This window comes from Falco naumanni, chromosome 5 (genome assembly GCF_017639655.2).
Source record: "Falco naumanni isolate bFalNau1 chromosome 5, bFalNau1.pat, whole genome shotgun sequence".
Classification (NCBI taxonomy): domain Eukaryota; kingdom Metazoa; phylum Chordata; class Aves; order Falconiformes; family Falconidae; genus Falco; species Falco naumanni.
The window spans coordinates 31,028,514-31,054,227 of NC_054058.1; the positions used below are offsets into that span (position 1 = coordinate 31,028,514).

The 25,714-nt window shown below is 38.4% G+C and overlaps 1 protein-coding gene across 4 annotated transcripts in view; it reads left to right on the forward strand.

The window, feature by feature from the left end:
* The window catches only part of TXNRD1 (thioredoxin reductase 1), a 47,890-nt gene extending 23,090 nt beyond the window's left edge, over positions 1 to 24,800 (forward strand). For all 4 annotated transcript variants that reach the window (XM_040595634.1, XM_040595633.1, XM_040595635.1 and 1 more), the window contains exons 4-15: positions 2,136 to 2,208; positions 2,326 to 2,445; positions 3,209 to 3,351; positions 3,470 to 3,585; positions 5,394 to 5,619; positions 8,191 to 8,283; positions 10,014 to 10,090; positions 11,732 to 11,888; positions 14,785 to 14,892; positions 16,759 to 16,854; positions 19,768 to 19,902; positions 23,147 to 24,800. In XM_040595634.1, coding sequence (XP_040451568.1) covers positions 2,136 to 2,208; positions 2,326 to 2,445; positions 3,209 to 3,351; positions 3,470 to 3,585; positions 5,394 to 5,619; positions 8,191 to 8,283; positions 10,014 to 10,090; positions 11,732 to 11,888; positions 14,785 to 14,892; positions 16,759 to 16,854; positions 19,768 to 19,902; positions 23,147 to 23,209 — 1,407 coding nt within the window. In that variant the 3' untranslated portion in view covers positions 23,210 to 24,800. The remainder of the gene's footprint in view (positions 1 to 2,135; positions 2,209 to 2,325; positions 2,446 to 3,208; positions 3,352 to 3,469; positions 3,586 to 5,393; positions 5,620 to 8,190; positions 8,284 to 10,013; positions 10,091 to 11,731; positions 11,889 to 14,784; positions 14,893 to 16,758; positions 16,855 to 19,767; positions 19,903 to 23,146) is intronic.
* The last annotated feature ends 914 nt before the right edge of the window (positions 24,801 to 25,714 follow it).

Consider the following 25,714-nt stretch of genomic DNA (forward strand, 5'->3'; position numbering starts at 1 on the left):
TGTTGCAGTTTCCATAAGGAGACTGCTCTGCTTTGTTGTATACGTATGCTAGGTTTTGAAGCTACAGCAGTGATGTTTATTGGATCATTTTTCAGCTGTGGGATAGAAAAGGTGTGTAGCTGGGAGGATAAATTGCCTTATTCCCTCATTTCAGTGTATGAAGTATATTGCTTCTTAGTGTTCTCAAGTGATTGTAGAGTAGAGCAGAAGATGATAGATCAATAAAGTCAGCATCACTATCAGTAGTAATGTGTGTATTTCATGAAATTGAAGTGAAACTGTTTTACAGGCATAAACTTCTGACTTTGATTATTCAGGTTTTTTTAGTGACTTAACAAACAGTACTTTAAAAAACAAAACAAAAAAACCAAAAAAACCCCCAATCAACTACACAGTTCAAGATATCTACACTCAGGTTTGCAGCAGTTTAAGTAGATTGGTTAAATGCATGCTTTTCACTGAAACATGCAGCTTTGTGTGCATGCCTTCCTTTTCTTCTCTATATTGTACTCAGAGCTTATTATTTTGGAGGCATGTCTCCATGCTGAATGCAAACACTGCCAAACTGACTCTGTGCAACCCAGCCACAGAACCAGACCATTGCCAGGCCACTACTATCAGTTCACACCGAACAGCCCCAACCTTAAGGCAACCTTGTTGTGTTCATGCAGCACTGCACCAAACACGTTAAGGTTTGAAAGCCTACAGGGCAGGTTTTGTTACTGTGGGCATATCACTCTGCAGAAGTGGTTATATCTGTGGTCTCTACTGAGGTGGCGAAGCAATGCTGTGCTGTGTTATATAAGCATATAGCTGAGTGTAAGCTTGGGAATCCTTGCATACTATTTAGCTAACACCAGCAAGGTCTTTCGAGCTATGTGTAAGAGCTGTCATTATAAAGGAGCATTAATAACATGTCTCAGGCCCTAAGTACCTTTCTGAGGAACTTTCTCAGAGGTGCTGCCAACAGATAGAAATTAGCTTCTTGGCCGATCTTGACCTTTATCAGAAGCAGAAATCCAGTACATTAATATTTTCCAAAGGTGTCTATGGCCTCTATTGTTTGAAATGTGATTTTTATTTTGCATGAGGTAAGTTACATTTAAAATTGAAATTCTGGTTGTCAACTATTTGGATTAACAAGTATTACTGGTAACATAATGCTGAAGGCTGTCCAGCTCCTCCCAAGCCAAACCCCAGGCCTTAGGGTTATATGCTGCACCTACAGTTGTTATTACTTACATGTCTTAAGAATTCATCATGTGATGCAGTACGGTTGTGGTTACTCCAAGTATCAAAGTTATTTTTCTGCATCTCATGGGGGAATCTGTCATGATAGTTTTACAGCTATGTAATGCTTACTTAAGTGTTTTTCCCTGGTACCAGTTATTGCTGTCAATTTTTACCTTTTTCTTAAAAAGCACAAAGGAAACACTGGAATCAGTATAGAAATCCCAGTTCTCAGTGTCATTCATACACATTGATTGTAGATTTGCTAATGAAACTTCTCAGGGGAAATATCATGAAATAAACCATCACTTTTCTAGTCTGGATGACATCTGCACATCCTGACAGTAAAGTCAAGTTGCTGCACGTTGAGTAGCTTGAAGAGCAAGAGCTAGTCCTGACAACTACAGATTATACTCAAAATGCAATGTTCCCTTCAACTACAAGAAAAAAGATTGGATAAACACAGTCATAATGCTTGGCCACGTGACTTATGTCATTGTGTGATGTGATTTCAAATGTTTGAGAAACCATCTTGAAGGCAAAATTGGATTAATGAAGAATTTGTTAAGTATGTTAAAAATAAATGGCACATTGGGGGAAATAGTGTGAACAAACTGACAGGGTGGAGAATAGGAGGTTTGACTCCCAGAGTCTTCTGTGTATCAGCTGGTGCTGTGCTGTTGTGTAGCAGCATGAATGCCTGCTTTTTTCCTTTCATCTTTTTTTTCCTACTGAGTGCACAGATTATTCAGAAGATTAATGCTTTGTCTGGCTGTTCCCTAGCAAATCATTCATTATTACTTAATTAAAAGTCACAAAGCTTTTGAGCAATGCATGATGTTATCATCTACTCCAAATTTAACCTCTAATATTTAGATATGTGTCTTATTTAATTTGTTTTGTAGGAGGCTGCCAAATATGAAAAGAAAGTGCTGGTGCTGGATTTTGTCACACCTACCCCTCTGGGCAACTCATGGGGTAAATTTCTCTTTATTGTAAATCTGTTATAAAGGAGCTTTACAGCTCAGAGACTCTGATTCTCCTTTGAGATCAGCCGTGCTGGTGTGAAAAACACATTCTGTCCCTTTCTCTCAGGTCTTGGAGGAACGTGTGTAAATGTGGGCTGTATACCTAAAAAACTGATGCACCAGGCAGCTTTACTGGGACAAGCCTTGCAAGATTCACGCAAGTTTGGATGGCAGTTTACAGAAGAAGGTAAAGGAGAACAATTTTTTGCAGTTTTGTCATTTGGGCTGAAAATCCAGAGGCTCTTCACAATCAAATGCTTGTTGCACTTAAGCGTGTGCTCATTTTAACAATGTAGGGCACCTTCAGAGAGATTACACACAAACTTAAGCACTTTTCAAGTCTAAAGCCATGGGGCTTACTGCCTTGCAGCATTTGATGTGTTTATTTATATCTTCTGATCATGTTAGTATTTGATAAGGTTGTTGTGTGAATAAAAACAATAAGGTACTACTCCATTTTTGAATGTAACACAGCATCTAAGGGAATACCCCAGAATCTTCCCTGTTAGAAACTTCCCCATAATTGCAGCCAAGGATTTCCTTTCCATTGGCCTCTGTCACTACTACATAAGATGAATTTTACTTTATATAAGATCTAATGTGCACGGTTATAGGATTGGGATTTATTTAAAGTGTAACCCTGTAGTGGGGAACATGCATAGTTTTCATTTATTGAGCAACGTCACCTGCTCACAGCATGTGTCAATAGAAAACAATCATGCAGGAAGTCTAAATTTTCCGTGTTTTAAGTCTTATCTGTTCCACTGTGACCTCTCATGTTGTCTGCACTGATGTAATTCTTTGAATTTCAGTAGAGTTAGCCTGGAATAAAAAAGGAATAAGATAAAGGTGACTAGGTCATGAAACTAATCTGTCTGAGAATACAAGGTTCGCTATGGAAAAAGAACTCACAGACTGAAAGATGAGTCTTTCTCTTTTGTTTCTAACAGTCAAACACAACTGGATGACTATGACAGAATCTGTTCAGAATTACATTGGTTCACTGAACTGGGGCTATCGGGTTGCACTGAGAGAGAAGAAAGTCACGTATGAGAACGCATATGGGGAATTTGTTGGGCCACACACAGTTAAGGTACTCCCTACCCATGTTTGCTATAGTACTTTCTGAATAGAGATGCTTTTCAAATAGAGTAATTTTTCCCTTGGTAGGACTGCAGAGTATTCACTTTGGACTAATACTTTGTCCACAGGCAACAAATAAAAGAGGAGTTGAGAAGCTGTACACGGCTGAGAGATTTCTTATTGCCACTGGTGAACGACCACGCTACCTGGGTATACCTGGAGACAAGGAATACTGCATTAGCAGGTAAAAATAGGGGGGAATATGAAGTCATTCACCATGAGTAAATGCTTCACTGGTGAGAGGAAGTGGTGAAGCATGGGCAGGGCTGTTTGGTTGCTGGTTTTCTTTCCTATGTAACTTTTTGTTAGGGGAGCGTAAGCACAGGAAAATAGCTATAGACAGATTTTAAGCTGCCCAGAACACTGGTGTCTAGTAGACATCACAGGACTGTGGGTGGCTGGCTAGGTTTGTTCTGTTTCTGACTGATAACAGCAGTAACTGAGAATACCGTAAATCATGTGTGTCCATCATAAAATTAATTTATCAGCTTGCCCCAGTTGCCAGTACACCCACTTCCTCCCTATTCCTTATGGGCTTTCAGTTCACATACTGAAGGGTTTTTTGGTAATGAAGAGCACAGTCTGCTTGGAAGAAACCTCCCTGCTCAAATATCAAGGAAAGCAGGAGCTGCAAAGCAGTTGATGTTGTGAAGCCGATAGAAGTGTATTTGTCTTTGTGCATCGAGGCAGTCTTGAAACTCAACCCAATTTTTTTCCAGCTAGTCAGTGAAGTTAGTTCAACTTTTGGGAAAACTGGTTTCAAATGTCTGGTTAATTGATACGGCCAAGCAATTCTAGAACAGTTTTGACCAAAAAATGTGATATGCAGATGAAATCTGTTTTCATATCGGAGTAAATTTTAAGTTACTTAATGTAGAAACAGAGGTTGGAACTACAGCTTGTAAATCTATAGCAATGAAATAAATAACTGGCATAATCCCTGTGAAACCAAAACACCATGTTGTGTATTGCCTTTCTAATAAATACTAGTGACATTAAAGGTAACAGATAATATAGCCTGTAAAGTGGTGCTTTAAAATAACATTAAGGTGGAAAAGTCAGGAATGCCAGAGTTAAAGACTATCAGATTGAGGCTGTGTGTGTAATCTTCACTGGGTTCCCTGGGGGATAGGAACTATGATGTAGCCTTTAATTACACAATCACATTTTATTCCACCATAACATTTGCAGAGAGCATCTTTGTTTAGCCTTTGCAGTTGTTAGCTGAGAGAGAGACGTTTATTTTAGATTTAAATATTTGGAAAATTGTATTCCCGTACTGTGCCTAAGGCTCTGCTGAGCAAATATGATGCCTCCATGAGTTCCTGCTTCCTTGAGAAGCTGTTGTTTTATAGTCTAGGTCCAAAGTGTGATAGAAGGGACATAGCTTGATGAAGCAGTTGAAAGAAATGGAAAACAGGCAAATAAACATGTTTTCTATAATTTTGCACTTTGGTCTCTGCCTGTTACTGTGGTTTGCATTAATTTGTTTTATTGCCTGTGTATATTTGGTACTATGTATAATGCTTTAGCCAAAAGGTTAAGTAGGTTAAGTCTTGAATAAGTGAAGGTGGGATTTTTATCTTAAAGCTGAACACTTTCCTCTTCCTTTTCACTCCTGAGAGCTAAATTTGCAGAAAAACAACTGAAGTAAGATTCAGAGGGAAAAAACCCATCAACCTGCCTTTTTTAACAATATGACATAAGTTTCTGTAAAGAAAAAAAACCTCAGAATTTTTGTGGTGAATCAGAATTTTCATACTCTTTTGTGTGTGTGTGTATGTACTCCTAATTAGAATTTTAATCTGTCATGTACTGATCTTGTATTCCAGATGAATTTCCAAAAAATTAAGTGGTTGGATATTTTTTAGTGAGCAGAAAGAGGAATAAAGTCCTATTCTTACAGAAGAAATTAGATAAATATAAACCACAGTACATTCTTCCAGTTGTCTCTAACTTTCTTTTCTTTTTTTTTTTTTTTTTTTTTTTCAGTGATGACCTTTTCTCTCTGCCTTACTGTCCAGGGAAAACCCTGGTGGTTGGAGCTTCCTATGTTGCCTTGGAATGTGCAGGATTTCTTGCAGGTCTTGGGTTAGATGTCACTGTAATGGTGAGATCCATCCTTTTAAGAGGATTTGACCAGGATATTGCAAACAAAATTGGCGCATATATGGAAGAACATGGAATCAACTTTATTAGAGAGTTTGTGCCGATCAAGGTAGGCTCAAAGTGGTATGTGGCTACAGCCCATTGCAATGTAACTATCATAATGCTTTAAGATGTAAATTATCTTAGTGAATACAAAAGTTGAATTTGCAGTACAGCATCTGCTATGATATAGTATGGGCTAATTTTTGTTTTAAACTGAGTAAGTCATGAATCATATGCAATTGACAGGTACAATTTAGCCTTAGTATTAAAATTTTGTGAGGTTTCAGAACTCATTTTTATTAGAATTAGGTAGATTAGTATATGGTGCATTAAAAATGTTGTTACTCCTGCTTATCCTGGTCCTGCAAATTCAGCAGTTGTCCTGGAATCTGTGAAACTTCTCACAGGCTCATAATTAAGCAGATACATCATCTCCTGTAAGATCAGGCACAGCGCATCACAAATAGGCATAGTTTTCATTCTCAGTTCTCAAATTTTCAGCCAGAAAGTACTGCTTATATGTGCCCAGGACCAGTTGACTATCCAGAAAAGTAAATGAGCTTTAGAAGTATCCACCTATATCCTTAATTTGGCAGTCCTCAAATACTTGCTCAATTTTCATTAAATTCAGTAGGAGTACTTGTGCAGCTAGTGATGTACATGTATAGGCAAATTCAGGTTGAAAGGCAGATTAGATAAGCTCTGAAGCTTTTCTGATGTAAAGTTGCTTTATCAAAGACTTCAGAGCGTGCTAACAGTATTTTTCATAACTTTTTTTCATAATAATTAGTGCTTAATTATTATAAAATGGGTAGTAATGTATTAAGCAGTTTTCAATTTGGTGTTAAGTTACTGAGTTTAACGTTTAGGGGATTAAACTGAGTGAAGACTGTTCGTTTTCACCCTTAGCAATATCAAGTGTATTTTAAAAAAATGCTCTGCCAGTTACCACGCTGTGGATCTGACCTCTTACAGAGTGTATGAGATGTGCTGTGAGAAGCTGAAGGATGTGTTTCAAACTTTGTTTTTATGCATGTTTGGGTTGCAGAAATCCCATGTTATATGAAAAGCAAGGATGTTTATCTGGCTTTTATTTTCAGATTTAGCTTTTAGTAGTCTCTAGTGGGGGATGAGAAAGAAGGAAGCTGTTTCTACAAGCATATAATTTCAACTAAATGGCAGTCCATCACTCTAATCACAAAATTTACCCTGTCCCTTCACTACATATCTTTGATTTCAATTGGAATAAAATATTTGGCTCTGTTTCTAGCTGGGAATATCCTTAAACTTAAATTGCAGGATATATTTTTAGTAGGTCTTCTCATCTCTTTCAAACATTGTTTCTGCAGTTATGCGTGTTGTGCTTATTAAAGCCCTTTGTTGGGATGTTTGAAGACAGAAGATGAATTATTATAAATAATGCTACCTTTGAACAGGAGTAGTTTAACATAGTGATCCTTCAAAATTGGTAGAACAGCACAGAACGCTTTTTGAAACCAGAAAAAAAAAAGAGGAAAACAGAACTTTATCAGGAACTTTGCTTTTTCTGTCTCTTATATGAAGTAGGAACTAAAGCAGTTGTTGAAAAGTACTTTTTCATCTGTAGAATGAACACCAAAATTTCCAGAATTGTGTTGCACGCTTACATGTCTCTTGTATGTGTAACCAGCCGCAGGAAGCCGTGGGCACCTTGTTTTCTGGGAGGGTAAGGGAAGGACTGTAGCTGAAGATACACAGTCCTTTCCTCACAGTCTGGTCCATATTAATGAGGACAAAAAATAACCCACTTCTGTAGCTTCCAATTCCATTCACTTGTTTAGTTGATTTATTTATCAGAGGAAAGAGGTGGGTTTGGAAAAAAAGCCAGTGGTTTTGTGGCTGCCTTAGTATTTTCTGATATATGAGTGGTAGAAGGGAGTGTATATAAAATGAAACCTTCATTTTTTATTACTCTGAACAAAGAGCATAGTTGCCAAAAAATTCACCTTTGCTGCTTTTTTTTTTTTTCCTGGATCGGTAGTTAAAATTAGGAATATTTATTTCAGCTGGCTCTGGGGAACTCTGAAGGGGTTTTTTCTTAAGCTGATGGTGGTTTTTTCAGCCATTTAGAGCCAGCTGCTGCCCTCTCATGCAAGGCCATGGCAGCTTTATATGTTGGACTAATGTAACTGAAACAGGGCAAAGGCCTGTAATGCTGAGGGCTGGGCTATGACAGTGGCTTCCCGTGGGTGTAAGGCACAATGGCCCTGTAGGGGAGGTTGGAGAAAATATCTGATGGTGTTTGCAGATCCGGCAAGAGTTCTCGTCCTTCTCACCTCCTCTGTCCCCAGTTGATACCCGCAGCTCACATGGTGGGCTTGGACAAGAAGTTAGCTATCAATCAACTTTTATAAACAGAAATGAGGTCTTACTGTGTTGTTCGTAAGAATAAATGTGTGGAGATAAGCCAGAATGTTTAAATACGCAAGTGGTAATCACAAAATGTAGAGAAAAGTGAAAATATCTTTAGAATAAATGCTTAATATTAGGTCATGGTTAAACACTCTTAATGATAAAATATGGGGTGGGACAAAGATAATTTGCATATCTTTATTTGAAATGAAACCCTTTTTTTTTTTCCTCCCCCAAAATGTTGTAGGTTGAGCAGGTTGAGGAAGGAACTCCTGGAAGATTGAAAGTTACAGCCAAGTCCACAAAGGGGACACAAATAATTGAAGGAGAATACAATAGTGTGAGTCTAAATACCTGAAGAACATGAAATAGCCTTCCATTTAATGTTGAGATTTTGTGGGATGTTTTTATCCATAGTTAGATTTTTTTAAAGTTATTTTAATCATCAAAATATGGTAATTGCACAGAATCAACAGGTAATTAACGTGACAAAAGTCCCAGAATCCATAGTCAGGAGTCTTTGCCAAATCACTTGCTTGCTTTTGAAACCTGTTTCTTAGCTTAGGGATGTAGATGAGCTTGGTCATGTGGAATCAGTTGCAGGATTTTTCCCCCATGGGATATTTGCCATAAATGATGAGGAATGATTTAGAACAGCTTTCATAGCAAATAAAGCATGTTCTGGAGTTAGCACAAAACAATGGTCTGTGCAAGACTAAATAAACAGGTGTCATGTCTTCTTAAGACCTGTTGCTGATGCAGCATCTTCACAAAACCAGCTAATGCCCTGTGGCAAGTCAGTCGGGGAACTTCATTATCCACTTAGAACAGTAAAATTGCGCTGTGCAGGTATGCCATTATATGTTTGATGGACTGTTTCCATCACGCCTCACCCCACTCATTTTCTTAGGCCTTGGTGCTGGAAGTGGGGGAGGAGGGGAAATTGTGAATAAAGTGTTTGGAACTACCCAGAGTGCATAAAGACAAGCATTTGCCAGCCTGGGATTTTAGGCTGCAAATGCTGTGTGCCAGTGATCTCATTCACCTGTACAGTGCATCACTCGTCCCATAACACGGACATGCCTCAGTGCATCTGAGGGCCAATATTTGCTAAAGTTTAGCAATAACAACAGTGCTGTTGCACAGTGTTGTAATACTGTATTTCCTGGTCCACAGCAGTGAAAGCTTTTTAGCTAGCAAATCAGTGTCATCCTTTCATTAAAGAAATTTCTGTTTTCTTACTAAATCTTTTGCTGAAATGCTGTCACTCCTCATAGAAGGTATGAGCTGTGTGTGATGCATTTTAAGACCTTCAGCTCTGAAGATCTGGCATGCATGCTTGGTCAACTAAAAGAGCTGAAGCAGATCTCCGATTCCTTCAGCACAATTCTTAGTTGTCGTATAAGAAACTTTGTGTAGTTACCTGGGCAGCTGTCCAAGACTGGAGAGCTCATAGCACTTTTCCTTGTGCAAGTATAGGCTGGAACTTGTTTTGCTTGTTAAGGTAGCCAAGGTAATAGGATGGGTAAGAATTTGGCCCGGTCCGTTCGTCATTCTGAACAAATGTTCAAACAAATACATTCAACAAATAATATTCTTTGGCAGTGACTTGGCTGAGACAATATGTAAGTAAATAATATTTTCTGATCAAAACAAAGGTTACTGTATGGTCTTTTTATTTGTCTAAGCATCTGAGTTTCCTTCCTAAAGAGCCCTTTCCTTATGGAGCATTTTGGGTCACCTGCTCTTGTAGGTATAACAATTTGGTATAAAATTGTGAGGAAATAAGGAATCTGACCCTAACCAATTTGTTCAGAATACTCATGAGATATTTTTTTCAGGGAAAGCTATTTGGCTGTATTCAATCTTACTATTAAAGCCTAAAGCCTGGTATTGTTAGGTCATGGTGGTGGTGTGGCTTGTTTTGAACTCTGTGACTGTACATATTCATCGTAAAGTGACCAAGCCTTAGATACTAATCCTTGGTATATAATGAAAATAATAGATAGCCACGTGCAAATGCACTTTTGAGGTTTTAAAAAATCAGTAATGTACATTGCTGTTTTGCAGGTGTTGCTAGCAATCGGAAGAGATGCATGCACAAGAAAAATTGGTTTGGACAAAGTTGGAGTGAAGATCAATGAAAAGTAAGGACAGATGTCTGTATACCATTCACTTATGAGCTTGTGTCACTTACTGGTGGTGCGTAGACATTTAAACGCTTTGAGGAAAAATTTATTTCCTCTTTGCACACACTTGGATGGGAGACTATGTAGCAAATAGTTGCATTTTTCTCCCATAGTACTGCCACATTTGCTTTTTTGATACTGAAATGCCAGTTCCTAAATGCTGGGAGTCAGAAGTGTCTGCTCCATTCTGTCTAGGTTCCCATGTCAGTCTCAGCTTCTTCCAGTGACTGGGCTTTCTAGGATCTGTCAGTTGTTCCTTGTACCCTCTTATTCTCATCTTCTTGTCTTCATCTCTACCACCTCTTGGGGCAGAGATGTAATTGTTCCTACAGGCTTTTAGTGTCATGGGGTTTGTTTATATTTGAATGTAAATGCTACTGTATGTTTACTGTGAAATATAAGGTCAAAGAAGCATTCCTTAAACTCACAGTTGCGTTCATGATGTGTTTTACATCTTGGAGAAGTTTATTTCTTGCCTTAGAGCAACCCTTGGGAACAACCTGTCTCCTGCAGAGGAGCATTTAATGTTTAATGTAGTGAAGTCGTTGCACCAGGGAGTGGAGCTGTTGGTAACGTTTTCGATACTGGTAACTAAAACACCTAGGCACATGGGGCCTAGATGATCTTCCCTTTGAAGAAAAGACATGGGACCATGACTTGACTTGGTGGTCTATGGCAAAACAGCGCAGAGGGCAGCTTATATGTGAATGCAGTGACTGATGGTGCTGAAGGGAACTGTTGCGAAGTTCTAAATAAGTGGAAATTTTGGTCCACTCAAAATGGTCAGACCCGTGTTGTCTTGTAGAACAGTACACATCTTTTGATATCAGGACACCTACTGGTAGCTTAATAGAATGAGCTATACAATTATTAGCATGAGCTGTATATTTGTTAACAAGAGCAAAATTGAAGAAGCTGGATTTTAATACACCGCTGGCTCCTAAAGTAACTCTGTGACTGTTTCTGTGCCTGTCTGATTAGGTTTCCCTGTTACACTTCTTTCCTGCAGTGATTACTGCACTATCTCATTTATTAATGAAGTAGGAAGTATTAATAATTAAAAACTTCCATTAGCTCAGTACACTTATAGCTAAAAAAGCTTGCTGGCCGTCCCTTAAGTAGGGTGTTCGAACAGCTTGACCTGTCTCTGTATAGAAGCCTGAAGGGTAAATTTATAGAAGCTGCTTCAGCCACTGGACTGGAATTTCAGTAGTAGAGAAATTCTTCTCTCCTGGAGCTTAGGTGGAAGAATGTTTCTTTCTGTCATCCCTCAAAGTTGCCAGTACACGGGTCAGCTGGTATTAGAGGATGTCTGAGGAAGGGATTTGTGCTTCACCAAAGAATTGATTCAGGAGATGAATTGCAACTTCATGGGCTACCCTTATCCAATGTGTACATTCCTGTAGTTTTGGTCATATTTGCACTACTTTACATTCTTGCCCAAGACTGTAAGATTGTGAATATTACTTCTTTCCCCTCATACTTCAAATATGTGTCTTTCTCTTAAAGCTAAAGGGCCTAACTTCTGCAAGGTTATTTATACCTCCAGTCTTCATGGCAGAACACTTGAATTTTTTTTCTTGTTAATTCAAACTGCAGAACAGGAAAAATTCCTGTCAACGATGAGGAGCAAACAAACGTGCCGTATATCTATGCTGTTGGAGATATACTGCAGGACAAGCTGGAACTCACACCAGTGGCAATCCAGGCAGGAAGATTGTTAGTTCAAAGGCTTTATGCTGGGGCAACCAGTAAGGTAAGGAACCATTTGCCACAAAACACTTGTCATTGCTTTGCTTCGAGGTGCGGAGTGCAAGTCTGTTAGTTTATGGAAAACAGTAGGCCTTTAAGGATTAGCTTTGATGATCACTTTAATTTTCCCCTTGCAAAGATATTACTGCAGATATGTTCTGCTAACTGTGCAGGATGAAATTAATACCTTATGGATTAAGCAGTGGTCTTTTTTTTCTTATTAAGAGGTTTTCTTTTTCTCTGAGTATAATGATAATAAAATTAACTGAGATCATTTAACTTGTTTTTAGCTCTACTGCCTTCCCTAAAAGTCAGCAATCATTCCGTCCCATTAAGTGCTTTAACTCGAACTCATAGGCAGTTTACTAAACCTATCTATGGTCCCTAATAGAGTATAATAGAGGTTGTGATGCTCTTCATTTTCAGTGTTATTTCCACTAATTTTTTCACTTCTCATCTATCTGTTTTCAATGTAACACATAGTTTTGCTTGTAATTGAATATGGACATGAAGGAAAATTAAACATACCAATAAGTCTTCACGGATTTATACCTGAGAGTTGAATTCATCAATTCAGTGTTTACATTTCATACGTGTGCAATTGTAGGTTTCAGCCAAGTTATACTAGTCCAAATAGGAGTAACATGGGTACTCATTTACACCTTATCTTTAAACCAGGAGGAAAGGAGAGCCTTTAAAAAGCCTTTAAAGAACAACAATCCAAGCACCGCTGATGTGCGTGCTTGTCTCGCCTTCCTAACCAGAGGGCATGAGTATAAAGGTTTTTCTCTTTTAGAGCCTGCCTACTCATATCAAGTTCAGCTGTCAGCCAGATTTAGAGCTTGATTGAGTTGTTTATTTTAGGTTGGCAGGTATTGTGGTAACAGAATCCTGAATCAGTGTGCATAATGTCATTACATCAGTCAGGCAAAGTTTAAGAAAAACTTAGTTGGAGCCAGAATTTTTTAATTGTTGCAATGCTATGGATATATCTTAATTTACATTTTATGCCAGATAACTGTCTCTCAGGGTACAAAAATCCTTATGCTGCCAAAGAAAGCAACACCGTTTTCTGTGAATCCAAGAAATTAGTAACTACTTAGATGGGAACTTGGCTTATGTTGCTGTTGTAACAAATCTAGAAAGGGTGATTGTGTGAAGCATAATGAAGTTAGGGATAGGTGGGGAAAGAATAGTAAGCAGCATCTTTGCTGATCCCTGGTCACAAAGGAAATCAGAGTTGAAATCTGTAGAAAATAAAATCACTAAAATTACAGCTGACCAGCCTGCTAGTCTGCTATGGCAGAATGAGTAATTTGGTGGATATGGGGAGAGCAGTGAACGTTGTTTACTTCGACTTTAGTAAAGGCTTTTGACACTGTGTCCCATAACTTTCTCATAGATAAAACCGATGAAGTACAGACTAGATAAGTGGACAGTGAGGTAGATTGAAAACTGGCTGAACTGTCAGGCGTAGAGGGCTGTGACCAGCATTATAAAGGCCTGCTGAAGGTCGGCCAGTAGTGGTGTGCCACAGGGTTGGATACTCGGTCTGATACTGTTCAACACCTTCATTAATGATCTACATGGTGAGATAGAGAGCACCCTCAGCAAGTCTGCAGATGATACGAAACCACGGAAGTGACTGATGCAACCAGTGTTTGTGCGGTCACTCAGAGGGACCTTGTCAGGTTGGAGAAACGGGCTGACAGGGTTCTCATGGAGTTCAGCAAGGAGAAGTGCAGAGTCCTGCACCTGGGGAGATGTAACTCCATGCACTGGCACAGACTGGGGACAAACAGCTGGAAAGCAGCTGTGCAGAGGAAACCTCAGGGGGGTATGGAGGACAAGATGACCATGAGCCAGCAATGTACCCTCATGGCAGAGAAGATCAGTAACGTCCTGGGCTGCATCCTGCAGATGCATCCTGGCAGAGCATTGCCAGCAGGTAGAGAGAAGTCATCTTTTCCCTTCCACTTGGTTCTAGTGAGACAGGTTTGGATTTTGTGTCCCGTTTTGGGCTCCTCAGTACAAGAAGGGCAGGGCAAGTCCAGCAAAGGGTCAGGACTATGATTAAGGGACTGGAGCATCTGACATGAGGAGAAGCTGAGAGAGCTGGGAATTTTTATACCCTGTGGAAGAGATGGCTTGTAGGGGCTCTTGTATCAGTGTGTATTTATACCTGATGGTAGAAGGTAAAGGAGATGGAGCCAGACTCTTCAGGGGTATAAAGTGCAAGGACAAGAGGCAATGGATTCAAACTGAAACATGGGAAAGTTCCATTTAAACATAAGAAGAAACTTCTTCACCATGAGGGTGGTCAGGCCCAGAGAGAGAGCCTCTAGAACATGTAAAGCTCCAGTGAAGTCATGAGTCAATGTTTGCCTCTCATGGTATGTGATTTGGCACACAGTATGAGTCCTAGTTCTGTCCCCTCAAGTGGCTGTAGTTCATGTCTTTGGTTCTTCAGCATCACATAGGACACAGTTGATAAAAAAGATGGGTTTTGGATGGTGGTAGTGTCTTTGCAGCATCACCAGCTAAAAATAGCATGCTTTGTAGAAGGAGTCGAACAGTCTACATTTTATCTCCAGTTTGACCTGTGATCTGGCACGTTTTTAAAACATGGCACTGAATTTCCTCTTCCTTTTAATCCATGCATACTAATGTCGGTGTGTCTTTAAACTGTATTTCTGTTCTTGCTCTAGTTAACACCTCTGAAAGGGACAAACCCAAACCTGTGGTTTAATTTAAAACAATTAAAAAAAATACAGTCAGTTTCAGAATTATGAGTAATCTGACTTTTCTTCCTGTCTTTCAGACTGTTGAATTTTTACCCAGTGTGTTGATTTTATTCTTAATGTTTTGTGGGTTTTTGTTTTGTTTTGTATGCCACACAGTGTGACTATGTGAATGTTCCAACTACTGTATTCACTCCTTTGGAGTATGGAGCCTGTGGGTATTCTGAAGAGACTGCGGTGGAGAAGTTTGGGGAGGAAAACGTTGAGGTAAATGCTTCAGTTTAAATGCCTCTGGATTTTAAGTTCCCAATTTGTAATTTAAAATAATGTTAAGAGTCAATTAAAGCAGTGTTCTGTGCTCTGATGTAAGGGCAGGAGGCGACTAGGTACGTTTTTGTTTTCCTTGGCAGTTCCTGGGCATATTATAAAAATAGTCCACAATTCTGTTAGCTCTAGTTGCAAATATGTTCTGGTTTTGGCAAACAGGGCTTGAAGGTGGAATGTTTGATTATTTTTTTTTTTAAAAAAAGATTTCTTTGTGTTTGCAAATACTTCAGGATAAATTAAAGCTGAGTATGTGCTAGAAGCAATACATTGCTTTTAATGTCAAAGTGGAGCTTTTTGTAGCTACAGTGTGGCAAATTCCTTGCCATGGTGATTTTTACTTGATAAAGCCAAATGTTATGCTCATTTTTCCTGTTTCTTTTGATTATCCAGGGAAATGTGTGCTTAGTTTTGCTCATGTGAGTAATCCCTTTTCATTCATTGGGATTGCTGGTCAAGAGTGAAATTAGACATATGTAAGCACTTAGCGTCAGAGGCTGTTCTTACAAAATACTGTACTGACCACATTACAGAAAGCATGAGGGGAGGGAGTCTGACAATAAATTGAGCTTTTATGTCCCGTGAAGATCACCTGAGAAGCATTATTTGGGGAAATAAGCTGATAAGTGGCAGTTCACGAACCTGAGAACCTGCCTCCCTCTTAACTTTGTCAATTACATTTTTTGAATTGGAACATGGAGAAAAGAAGTAAATATGACTCAAACCAGCAGTGTGTCAAGTACTGTTAACCTGACTACAAGGCAAAGGCTTAAATTCTCATCTGCCCATGAAGTTTGTGTATACCCAGTCACATTTTTGTTACTGAGTCAAATTCTTGCTGTGACATTTTAAACACTGGTCCCTTCTTTGTGGAAGGATGCACTTGAAATGCACTTTCCATTTTCAAAGCCATTTTTTAAAATGTGCATCCAGAAGCATTTGTGTTCTGGCTAAGTTCTCATTTAGTTTTTTCTGGCTTCTTTATCATGTCACCATATTGGCTTTTGCTTTTGCAAGCTTCAGTAAGATTATTGAGTCACATCTGTCATTCCATTAAACTTCAGTTTCAGGTAGCCATAATTATGAATGCTTTGTGAGCCCGTTAATATGGAAAAACATTAAGTTGTCTTTCCTAGTTTGTGAAGGAATGTATTTTTACTGGAGTTATGATCAATTAAAATTTTATTTAAAATAGTAATCAATTTGAGATTACCTTATAATGGGAGCTGTCAGGAGTTCTGGGTAGAACAGTGTCTCAAAACACCCCATAGTTTTCTGAGGTAAGTGCTATACAGGTGGGCGAGCAGCCTTACCTGCAGTTAGGAATCTGCCCAGTGGCACTGGTTGGGACAGACAAGAAAATGTGTTGGGTTTTTAATGTACTTTCCATTTTGCAGTGATACACAATACTATCTCTCCTAAACCCAGGCTCTTGCTGTTTTCTGCTCTGAGAAATATTTTTGCCTTCATTCTGGGTAAACCCAGAGACAGTACAGCCTTCTGTGAGGGAAGCTTGTAATTGTCTTTTTTAATGAAAGCATGGTGAACTGCATCCTGGAAGTGTAATATACTTACGGTTTCTTTTTTCTTTAATTATTGGACGACACTAGCAGTTGTTTTGTAGAGGCTTCCTTCTTTGGCCTTCATCAAGGGGAAAGAGTTTTGCCCTTATTTCAGATATTCCAAATGCTACGTGCATGGCTCATTATTTAAGATAATCTGGCACTTCTGAGAAGATCTGCTCTCTGCTGTGAAATTACATAACTGTTTTTGGTTGGTTTTTTTTTTTAACTTGTGTTGTATTTTCAGGTGTACCATAGTCATTTCTGGCCACTGGAATGGACTGTGCCATCCAGAGACAACAACAAATGCTATGCAAAGATAATTTGCAATATTCAAGATAACGTAAGTGCTTCTTTCCTTCCAGGGAAAACAGTAGCTCTATGTTCATCATAGAGACCATTGATACTACAGCTATAAATAGGTTATTTTTAACAATTAAACAGTTTTTTATTATAACAAAACCAATATTTTTATTACAATAAATTATAATAATTTAATAAAAAATTAAAATTCGTTTTAAACTCAGATATATTTTTTTCTGCCTTTTGAAATGTAATAAATATGTATAGTTGTCATGGTTTAACCCTGGCTGGCAACTAAGTACCCCACAGCCACTTGCTCACTACCACCCCCCACTCCCAGCAAGATGGGGAGGAGAATCAGGGAAAAAGGTAAAACTCGAGGGTTGAGATACGAACAATCTAATAATTGAAATAAAATAAAATAACAATTTTAAGGAAAAAGAGAGAGAAAGGAAGAACAAAATCCAAAGGGAAGGGGGGGAAAAAAAAGTGATGCACAATACAATTGCTCACCACCTGCTGACCAATGTCCAGCCAGTCCTCGAGCAGCGATCAGCCCCTCCTGGCCAACTCCCCCCCCCCCCCCCCCCCCCCCCCCCCGTTTATATACTGAGCATGGTATTCTATGGTATGGAATGTTCCTTTGGCTAGTTTGGGTCAGCTGTCCTGGCTGTGTCCCCTCTGAATTTCTTGTGCTGCTTCAGCCTTCTCACTGGCAGAGCCTGAGAAACTGAAAAGTCATTGACTTAGTATGAGCATTACTTAGCAACAACTAAAAATATCAGTGTGTTATCAACACTATTCTTATACTAAATCTAAAAAATGGCACTGCACCAGCTACCAAGAAGAAAATTAACTCTATCCCAGCCAAAACCAGGACAATAGTGATGCAATACTTTGTTTGTACAAAACCAACCCTTAGTAAAATAGAAAACTCTGCCATTACTATTGGTATATGGTGTGTCTTCCATGTACATAAAATAAGTAGAGATCTCTAAGACTTCATTAACTTTGAAATGTGAGGGAATCAATGCATGTAAAAATGGTTAGAAGTTTTATCAGTTTTTCTTATTCTCCCCTCCCCAAACTGCGAGATTCTTTTCTAAGAGATTCTTCTCTCTGAAATTGAGGTCACTCAGAAGCCATCACAAATTGAAACCTCTGCAAATCCACGTGTCTATAAAACCCTTGAGCTCGTTCTAACAGGATTAATGTACCTTGCCTGTACAAATCTCATTTAAAGTGATAATGCCAGGATTATCCTTGGACTAGGATAAAATTTCCTGGCAATGGAACGTACCATACCTGCTGAAGCACAAGGGAAATTACTAATTGGTTAGAAGACTGGTATGCCCCTCTCTGAATAATCATCATCTATTTAATAAAAAAATTAGTTGATTTTAATAATATACATTATTATGAAGAATAATATGCTGTTAAAATATATTCCTGTTAAGGTAGTGGCGTATCCGTCCTAAAAAAAAATACATGTTTTACCTCTTTTCTTTCATCATTAGATACAGATTTATCTTTCTGCAATCTTTCTAAGCATCACATCACCATTTTGTAAAATATTCAAAACTGTCTGGTTTTGCCCATCTCCTCCTGGAGGAGTTTGCACTAGTGTGGAAGCTATTTTAGAACCCATGGTTATGTTCATAATCCAAAGTTACTTAAGGAAATGAAAAGGCTTAATGGTGATTGAAAGTGTTTCATTGATTTGTTTCCATTTGTTGTCCTGAAAATTTGGAACATGTTTAAACGTCTAGTGGTAGAGCTGGAAGTTACCCTGGATGAAAAATAGTTCAGTAACTATTTAAAATCGTAGTTATCTTGGTTTCATTATTACATATGTCCATATTTTTAAAGGAAAATAAGATAATAACTAAAATGGAATTATCCTTATTAGAGCGTTACTTACGTAAATAAACCCTGTTGTAAATCTCAGTCCTCAGGCCTACTGAAAGAAAAACAACTTTTCAGTGTATTACTGAGTATCCACACTCCCTTATACATGATATTTAGCAGGAGGAGCAGAAAAGTTTTGATAGCCAACTGGGCCACGTCTGTGCTCAGCACGATCTGATTAATGCCCTAAAAGCCACTAAAGAGCAGTTTGTACTTGCTAAAGGAGACTTGCTTTTCTTAGAGAAGCAAGCCTTTCTTTAAGAAAAGCAGGTCAGGTCAGCACAGCTTGTTCTGTTGAGTGCTGAGGCTATATGTGCAGTAGTTTGACGTATTTTGCAATTGAACAGTAGTACAGATATGAGAAGTGTGAAGTAATAATATCTTCCTTGTAACTGGATGCCTTTCAGTTTCTTTTGCCAGTCTCTAGGTGTATTATCTCCCAATGACAGCAAACACTGCAGCTGGAGTAGTTGTCAGTTTAGTTATGATACACTTCTTGTTGTACCTGGTTAGCCAGAACTTCAGCTTGTGACCCTTTCCTGTAAGCAATTACCAACTTGAAAGTTCCTCGGTAGATAACGCACCATGTAGCATCTAGCATAGGCCCTGATGCTGCAAACCTTCACGCAAGGTGCTCGTCTTTACTTAGGCAAGCAGTCTGTTGGAATGAGTGGAGTAGCTCGCCTGAATAAAATTTAAATGCAGGTTGCAATTTGGACAAACAAAATAATCAAGCATAGACCATGGTGTGTGTTAAATTTGTATGCTGTTGGCGTCAATGGAGGACTCCTGCACAAAACTTTGTAAGGCAGCTGTTTCTTGAGTTCTTAGTTGAATCTTTTCCTTTTCAGAAAGAACAAAATTATACCAACTATTTCCCATCTGTTGGCGCTAATGATAGTTCACATTTGTGTGGTTACGTTAATTTGTGGTATGTTTTGTTAGCTGATTGAATTATATGCTCTTGAGTAAGAAAACCTTACATGTTGTCTAAAGAGAACTGAATGCATGACTGTGCTTGCACTTGATTACCTTTGCTATTTAGGAAAGAGTCATTGGTTTCCATGTCCTTGGTCCAAATGCTGGAGAAGTCACTCAAGGGTTTGCAGCTGCTATTAAATGTGGGATCACAAAAGAGCAGCTGGACAGCACCATAGGAATTCATCCCGTCTGTGCAGAGGTTTGTATACATAGCCCAGCTTTCATAGCATTCTGGGGTAAGGTGTTGGAAATCTGAATAGCAGAGCTCTATTAAAGAGGTCTGAAATTGGGGGAAGGTAGAGGGGAAGGAAGGACAGGAAATGATCTGGTTTTACCATTTAGCAATCTAACACTTAGATTTAAGTTGGGAGATTATTATTTTTTTTAGTATGTTCATTTGTGAAACGTTTATCGTCTCCCCTAATCCAGTGGTGTCTCTGCTGGAAAGTATAGATTTTTTCCTCCCACTCAAAGATCCATTTATGAGGTCTTCAAATAGTATTTCTGCTAAAATGGTTCTCAAAGCTAATTTTTTTTAGATATGTGTGCTCAAAACAGGCTTGTAAACTGGTGTTGGGAAGGGGATCAGCTACATGACAATTTTTCGATCAAATTCTGCCCTTTTAAAGATTTCTCCTTTAACCTGTAGGCCTTCACTTTTGAAGTGAAGTATGTAAGGCCACACAAACGTTTCTTCTTGTGTTTGTCTTGCTGTTCCTCTGTAACAAAGAGCTTAATTTTCTCTAGTGGGTGGGGGACACCTTCTCCTAGGTGTAAATCAGAGATGCTCCACTGATTTGTAGTAGCATTAGGACCCATTTATATTAGCTGAGGATCCCTGCAAACTGTTTATGACCTTTGTAGGTCTTTGTACAGAATCTCTGTTTTTACCTGCTTATGTTAGCTACAAAGAGTTGTAAGAGTGCACCAGGATGCTGGTCTGCAGAAGTGAGGTCTGCTTCTCTTGTTTTGTGTTTCCAAAGAGATACAGTATATGCAATATAGTATGAACTCCATTGATGGAATGGACTGCTAGCATTCTAAATCATTTTCAAAGCATCTGCAATACAGATTCTGCTTTTTATCTGTAGTATTATCTAATGGTGTTCTTGGAAGCCCTTGAAGAGGGGGGTTGCAGGTCCTTACCTTATGGGGGCCCTGTGGAGGGAGAGCTTCGAGGGAGGGAGGCATTGTGAACTCAAGTGGGATATTAGCATATGCAGTGTGAAAAGGGGATGGTAGTCATAATTTATTCTGGACATCTGAGCTGCTAAAATTGAAACTGAATAGAATGATGATTAGACGTAATTTAGGGAGGTAATTTCAGATAATCATATTTGTTTGAGTGGTGGAGGAAGAAATTGGCTCAGGAGAAACACACTATTTAAAAGCTCCAGGGAACAGTGATAATTTTTAGTGCCAGTCTTCAAAAAGTTTTTTTGCGCCTGTTACTTAATTTAATCTCTTAAGCAGTAAACAAAAAATCAAAGTGCAAGATGGCATTCTTTGATTTAAAAAATGCTTAAACATTGTTGGGAATTTGTGAGGACTGCATATATCTGGATGAACAGAATGATGGATAATATTGGTGTTACTTTTATATCCATGTAAAAGCTAAAAAAATATGAAGTCTGATCTGAGCAGGAAAGGGACAGTGTTGCAGGGTCAAATGCTGACATCTTCACTGGCATTAGTACTAATTCATTGCTCTAAGAGTCTCCTGTGAAACATGGCACTACTCAACTTGAAGAAGACTGTAAGACTGAGGGTCCCATTTTTTCCTCGCTGCTAACAAGTTAGAGCCAGATTTTGCTTCTCTTATGTCAGCAGCATTTTATTCTTCAGAAAACATGAGTACTGCATGGAGTTTCCTGCAAGACAAAGTACAAATAACTGCAAGAACAGATTTGGTAGGACCTCAGCTTTATAGGGAATTACTTTGCAGCCTAGGCTGTACTGAACCGCTTGAAATACAGGTGTGTATAATCGAGCAGCTGTGATGAAGAGCAAGTGCCTTCTGAAAGCCGAGATGATTCTTTGAGTTAGCTAATAATGGCTTTCCACTTGTTGAATCTAAGGTTTTGTCTTCACTTCGATACCTAACAAATTTTGTCAAAAAACTTGCATTTCCAATAATTATCAAATGACTCCCAGCTGGAGTTAGGGAGCTGTGTGGTCCCTGCAGCCATTGGAATTGGCTAGCACACCCACAGTTTGCAGTCGGGCCAAAAAGAAAGATGATAAATTTTGCATGTTTTAATCTTTGTCTTTCAAAGTGAAATAATAATAAGTGAAGATAATAAATAATAAATGTCAGTCTGTGAATCAGAACTGAAGAGTTAAAAACCCTGTCTCAAGCCATGAACTATAGTTTAAATATATTGCTGTTCTTCTGCCATATATATTACTCATGCATTTGTCTTCCTGATTTGTGTGTAATGCTTTACATGCTTATAGAAAGTGGAAGAGATACATCATTTATTGATGTTGTTCTCTGAAATGCTGCTAGCAGCCCTAATGCAGCAGAGTTCCTACCTAGATAACTGTAGGGCTTTCAGATCCCCATTATCTTTAGATATTTCAGTGTTATTTGCATAACTGAAATGTGTATGTACTTTATTCTGTGCTAAGTTTATTCTTCCTGAGAGATGGCTTTGATGATAGCTAATTACTGCAACTTTGAACCATTTAGGCAGAAGTGGTTTTGATTTCCTTTTTTTCCTCTCTGTATTATTATCTACGCAAAACTATGCATATTTGCATAGTAAAGTTCTAATATTAAACAAGCTTTTGTAGGATTTTTTTCTTCCTGAATTTTGCTACCTTTTAATTTTACAATAATTATTTTTTAATATGTTGTTTTCTTTAATGTAACTTGAGAGCAGTGAAGATCGGACTTTTTCAGACTACATTGACTAAGTGTTTCTTAGCCATTATTCAGAGGATACAGATCCCAGACATAATACCTACATCAGCAATCAGTTCCACATTTCTGTAATAACTAAAAAGGTACAGAGGCAAAATTTATGTTCTCCCCAAAGCTGTTGCCTTAGGTTAACTTCACTTTCCCAACAAAGAAGTTATCTTTGAGCCATAAAGACACGTATTCATTAGGTGTAAAGACCAGAGTTTATTATTGCTGAGCTTGTTTGCACTGTAGAAACTTAAGAGCATTAAGCAGAAGGTGGTATGAAGCCATGTGACTTCCTTAATTCTTTCTTTTCCACTGTATAAGGAAGACCATAAGGTAAATGAAGAGAACAAAGGGTATTTGTATGTGTGCGCATGCGCTGTTTAGTGGCAAGGATTTAAAATGTATGCTTTTCATTATTCTTTTATTACTTTCAGAAATAGCTGTGGGTTTGAGCATTATGCCCAAGTTGATCTTCCAGAAAAAATTCATTTTAGCCATACTAAAAATCTTCTTTTTTCTTTCTTTTCAGATATTCACCACCCTGTCCGTGACTAAGCGTTCTGGTGAAAGTACCCTTCAGGCCGGATGCTGAGGTTAAAGACCCCCATTCTTGTTATTGCCAGAGACTGACTTTCATCACAGTGTCTGACATGTGCAATTCAGAAGAAAGGTTTTTGGAGAAGTCATCCTCGGACATCTGTGGAAGTGTGTAGGTTTTAACCAGGGTGTTCCATCATGCTGAGGAGAAGAGCACTTTGGAAGTTAGTCACTTGTGGTGATTGGCTGGCAATTAGCAATGCAATGGGAATATTGACTGTCGAGCTGTTGCGTAGCAGGGCATTTAACAAATGCTTTCATGAAGTCACAGCCTGAAGCCTGTATTGTCTGGTGGGCAGTGATGGAAGAACTGCTAGCGCAGCTGGACAGCAACTGTTTTGTTTTAGTTTTATTCCTCTCTGTTTTCTTACCTGAACAAAGAACTTCTGAACTCAAGAAGATTATCACAATTGCATAGTGCCCATGCGTGCTCGGTTATAACACAGCAATTGCGAGGTCTCGTGACCTTTACCAGCCTTTTACCAGCTCACATGGCTGTGGAGGGGAAGTTGTGTCTACATATTTGATCCTGAGGAAGAAGGTGTCTTTGGAAAAAAGTTTAGTGCTGTCTAGAATAAGTATTTCTTGGCTTCCAAACTGACTCTGTTGTGACTTTTTATTTTAGGGAAACTTACTTGGGAAAATGTTCTCCTTAGTGAGAAAGGAAAATACTTTTTATTGAGGCCTTGTACAGAAAGTTGTTGTGGTTTTTCTGCCTTGAAAGTAACAACCGTGCATATAACGTACATGTGATCTTAGCTTTATCTTGAATCTTATGAGATTATAATTAATCCAATTTGGAACAGACACAATTCCAATGTGGAATGAATTATACTTCCAAGAGCCCTGTGCAACTTTATTAAATTTGAATAAATTCTTCCTTTCCATATGAACTATCATATGCTGCACTGTTTCAGGTCTAAGTTGGCCAATTTGAACACAGCAGCAGTGAGACTCTCCCTGAGATTAGTGGCCCTGTAGAATCAAAAAAACCCAACCAAATGATACCCCCCAAAACAAACAAGCAAACAAAACCCCCACGCAACCTCCAAAAACCAATAGTGAAACTTCTTATACGTGGATATGGCCTAAAAGCTTATTTAGTTCCGTGTGTGCTTTGTTTTATATTTAATTAAGAAAACAATACTTTTACAACAGAGGTTTCCATGGAAAATAATGAATTCTTGAATATTCCTCCTGTGCTGGATAAACTGTATACATATTTATCAAGACATGGTGAAAATCCCTCTTTGTAATGGAAATGAATGTGCTTTATGATCTGTTTTTTTATTTCTGTCTGTTTTAGCAGAAAGGTTCAGATTACTTTTATTAAATGGTTCTCAGAAATTTAGTAGTGCGGTGTGAATAGAGGGTACACTCTCCAGCCCTCTGGACGGAATACCTTATTTCTACCTGGGAACAAATTCATATATTTCTACTGAGATTTCTAGAATAATGTAATAAGTTATTTTTATAAACGCATTTATAACTGAAGAATTTTTGAATGTGTTTTGTATGGTATCAAGAACTATCTGTAGTGCTATTTTTCTGGCCAGTTTATTAAATAAATTGAGTATTTGCACAAACAGCTGTTCATTTTGATGCCTCTTCCATGCAAAGAAACTAGGTGACAGCAAGCTAACTTTTTATTTTGAAGGCCAGAAGAGGGCACCTTGGTAAATCCAACCGTGATTTGTTTCTGTCTTTTGAATTGTGAAGGTAGGTGTTTCTCTGAGAAACAGGGTTTGGAGCTATTTTGTGTGCATTTTTTTGCATGTTAAACTTTTGAGAAGGGCACGCTTAAAAATGAGAAATTAATTAGTGCAAATAGTGGAAGGTTGGTTTCCTATCTGCCATCTGTGTAACTTCTGAAAACCCAGGAGTACAGGTTCCTGAGCTGTTTGGCAGTGTAGCTGTTCATATTTAAGCACATGGATAGCAGCATTTTCAAGCGGGTTTATGGGAAAGTCAGATCCTGGAGTGTAGGGAATAAAGACATGTATGGGCTTGGCTTTGCAAGGTTGGACCCACATATATCTGTTCCTGTGGGGTCATGTCATCATTAATAACGTGCATCTTCATACTAAGTGGCTTACAGTTCAGTAGTTGTTGTTTTTAATTACTTTTATTTTTCCTTTAAATTTAAAATTATGAGGCTTTTTTTGATAGGGCATTTTTCTTTTATTTCTCCAGAAAGAAAACATTTTCAGGTGTGTATTGCTATGTCATCTATGCATGATGGTAGAGATACAGAATATATTATCACTTAAGGATGTATTAAATGCCAAAGCAAAGTATTTAATGTTTTTAGTAAATTGAGCATACACGGTAATACATGCTTCAGAAGCATATACTAGAAAATTCAACAAGTTAAACGATGTTTATATTCAGCTCATATTCATTAGTTATTCACGTTTTTTTGGAATTCTTACAGAGTGTAAGTAAGTGAGTGTCATCCTAAGATATTACAGACACAAATGCAGACAACAAACTTTAGCAG